Source organism: Mesocricetus auratus, unplaced genomic scaffold (genome assembly GCF_017639785.1).
Source record: "Mesocricetus auratus isolate SY011 unplaced genomic scaffold, BCM_Maur_2.0 Super-Scaffold_100006, whole genome shotgun sequence".
Lineage (NCBI taxonomy): Eukaryota > Metazoa > Chordata > Mammalia > Rodentia > Cricetidae > Mesocricetus > Mesocricetus auratus.
In genome coordinates, this window is record NW_024429190.1 from 65300390 (window position 1) to 65304288 (window position 3899).

Here is a 3899-nt window from a genome sequence, read left to right on the forward strand (position 1 = left end):
TAAGAAGTGACTTTTTGAGTACTTCTCCTGCTTCATGGTCAGATATGTTCGAAAACAAGACTGATCACATGAATTCCACTCATGATTATGCTTCCCTTAAAAATAATGTGACTTAAATCCCAATCCCTGGATGTAATTTATCCTCCCTTTGATTTCCTCATTCATTTCAAAGAACATAGATGACATTTCTTCATAGGAAAAATCCCCACCCAGTATATTGTACTGCATTGATATTATATTTGAGGATAGCAATTGTGAACATGTTTCAAGTATTTATGTCTTTGAATTATTTCAAAAAATACCTTTATTAAAGTAAATTTATTCACATATTCCCCAAAAGACAATTACATATCATGTGCAACATATCACAATTGATGCTTTATATGAACTATCAAAAGCAACACCTTCACTTTTAGAGAGGAAAATAAGAACTTTGGTAATGGTGCCACTCTCTTCCAAGATTCTGATGACTGTGAAGTCTCAACAATGGACATCATTGTGATGTCAGCTTTGCAAGGCTTCTAAGATGTTATCCCAGAAAATCATAAATGTGCCTTCCTGCAAACTAAGAATATTCCTATTTTTGCTAACAGATTCCATTTTTCACATAAGAATTTTTTATCATGAAACCAAAGATGTTACTACTTGAAGAATGCCTAAGCACTTGGACAAATACCTCAAAATTCACCCAAGTAAAAGATACACATCACCGGGCGGTGGTGGCGCACGCCTTTAATCCCAGAACTCGAGGCCAGGCTGGACCGACAGCCTCCAAAACAATACAGAGAAACCCTGTCTCGTAAAACAAAACAAAAAAAAGTTACACATGACACGAGCACACTTTTGTTAACACTGCCAAAATAAGACTTGACAGTAGTTGTAACCTGAAATCCTTGCTAAGAACAGATAAAGTGTACCAAATAGTAGGATCGAAATTCCAAGTATGAGGAGGTTGTTATGCATATTAGATAAAATTAATATATGGCAATTCTCTTCCTAAATCAGGTAATATCTCTGATACCAATCATCTATAAAGGAGTATAGTTCTTCATACTATATTCCCTGAAGGAGATAGTCTGCTTTAGGAGTTTTAAAATTCACCACATACTTTGTTAACCTTAATGGATTATATACAAGATAAAGTATTTCAAAAATGAAGGGCTTTAGAAAGCAGAGATAAGAAAACACTTGCCTTTAGAGAAATGAGTGCAACAATCAATATGACTATATCTCACAGCAACACTAGTAATAAAAGGGTTGATATAACCACAAAAACAATTCTGAAAGCTAAATGCTATATTTGAATTTAACATCAATGAAGATATAATTATCTCTTCATTTGGCATAGCTTGCTTGATATTACATGTTCATGAAAGACTATTTTCTTCATGGTTCCAATTACATTCAACATACAAATATCCTGTCATATACAACAGCTAATTTAGATAGTGGCTTTATTCTGTGCATTGCTCTATTAATTAATGATAACTATTTAAAAAGAAATAACCCTGTCTTACAACTTCCTTATCTGTGACACTGATGACATTCCCTACATCAACAAAGACACTGGGAGATGATATGATGATGTGAGCCTGCATTCCTCATATTAATGAATAAAATATGAAAGCCTTACCAATCTACTAATTTATTGTAATTATTATTATATTATTATTAATCATTCTTAAATAAAATTGAAATGTCCCTCTCAGAAGAAAAAAAAGTCAACTGAAGTCTTGCTACATAATTATCTTCTCTATTTTTAATTCACTACCAAAAGTATTTTTGAATTTTGAACATTTAATCACCATGAATCTCAGAGAAGAATGTGGCTCTGCCTCCCAAAGTACACTGCCACTTACTTGTAAAATGGCTGATCTCAAAAAGACGCTGATAGACCAGTCCTTCAGAGTTTCCATTACTGATGCTAAGCCACAAAGTACCTAGCAAGCTTGAGTGTGTCTGTGTCAAAGGGTACTGGTGCCACATCAGAAGGTATATACCTGAAAGCACATATATGATAAATCCTAGGTTCCCCAAAAATAAAGTATTTAGTGTGAAATTTTTATTTTATAATCAGAAACCCATCATATTTTCCTCTAATATTAATAGTAATTCTAGTGAATGTCTAATCACAGCCAAGAAACAGCCTCCTAGGTGAGCCTTTGTCATAACCTGAGTGGTTGATGTAACAATCCCCATGATGACCAATGCTTCAGTCACTGTACTGATCACTCCCCACCTGCCCAGGAATGTCACTAAGTTCAGAGCAAAGACCTGTGAGAGTGTGCTCAGTGCTCCTGTGCCCCATGGCTGAAGATGGCTCACCCAAAATTTATGCTCATCCACCAAGAGAGACTAGTAAAACACCAACAGAAGCAGCCATTTTCTTCGGGGCTGACAACACCATTCCTAAATCAGAAACAACAATTACCTCTGAAGGAGACCACATTACTTCAGTAAATGATTGCACACCAGATGGTGATTTTTCTACTACAGCCAACAAGCTCACACCTACAAAGGAAAAAGTCAAGTTAGAAGATGATATTGAGGCTACTCTGAAGTCAACAACTCCTCCAGAGAAAGAAATTACTGCTCCAACTGAAACTACAAACCCCAAAGCAAAGGAGTCAATTACTGAAAATTTCATTCCAGTGAAAATGGGAAATATCTCAACCCCAGTTGGTACTGTTTCTTTAATAGATTTTTCTAGTAACATGGCAAAGGAAGATATCCTCTTAGCCACCATTGACACAGGAGACAAAGAAGTCTTATCTACTACTGACCTCTCTGGCACTTTGCAGGACAACCCTGCCGATTTGGAGGATGCCTCTGTACTTCCAGATGAAACCACAGAAACTGATTTTAGTTCCTCAACCACTTCCAACGAACATGACGATGGAGCCATCACTGACTCCTTGAGTCCTGAGGCTGAGATACCTCCCTCTACTGAAAAAGAGGTCACCACCACTCCAGACATAACCAAAGTTACAGAAGAGAACATAACTGAAATTGACCTGATTGTTCAAGAGGATAACCCCAAAGCTGTGACTAAATTAACTGACTCAGATGAGGAAAAATTTATCACTGTTTTTGAACTCACTAACTCTGCTGAAAAAGTCAAAGATAACCCAGAAGATACTTTTACTGATGAGGAATCGACTGATGGAGTTAATGATTGGATGGAGAAAGAGACTATGAATGAAACAGAGACTCACGCTGTGTTGCTTACTGCTGTTGAATCCAGGTATGACTTCATTGTCCCTGCTTCAGAAACTACAAACCTCGTGGAGGAACTAACCGCTAACATGCCAGAAGATCTGTATGAAAATGATGCAACAGAATCTGTAATTAAGGTCACAGAGACGTTTCCTGAAGTGACCTCTATAGAAGATACCCCTACATACAAGGAGGACTCTTCTACCCATGACTCGGGTATCTTCAAATTGCTGAAAGAAGATCCAGATGAGCTAATGATGTAGAAGCAGAGACGTAAGGGAGGCAATGTAGAAGTACCCAATGAATTAAAGGATAGTCTTAATGTCTAAGAAGTTACTCAACAAGAAAAATCTTGAAAAGAAAAAAGAAAAAATAATGTGGGCATTTAAGGCAAGTATTCGAAAAGAAAAAAGAAAAAATAATGTGGGCATTTAAGGCAAGTATTCGAAAATACAGATATTTATGGATAGAGGTCATGTAGCCGAATATATTTAAGAACAATTTTAAAACCATCAATCTCAGTACTTTCCTGAATATCATGGCTTGTTATATAACAACTTAATGCAAAATATTCCATACTAGATTTTAAAGCTATGAAGAGAGCAAGAGGTGGAGAAACCCAACCCATTTCTTGCTACATTTAATGACATGTCATTTCAGCTAATTCTAAATATTATAATTCA

The 3899-nt window shown here is 36.1% G+C and overlaps 1 protein-coding gene across 1 annotated transcript; it reads left to right on the plus strand.

Moving 5' to 3' along the window:
* Positions 1–2245: 2245 nt before the first annotated feature.
* Positions 2246–3606, plus strand: Cabs1 (calcium binding protein, spermatid associated 1). Its single transcript, XM_005068176.2, has one exon. It carries the CDS (start codon positions 2250–2252, stop codon positions 3477–3479), a length of 1230 nt encoding a protein of 409 aa, XP_005068233.2. The 5' UTR covers positions 2246–2249; the 3' UTR covers positions 3480–3606.
* Positions 3607–3899: the final 293 nt, after the last annotated feature.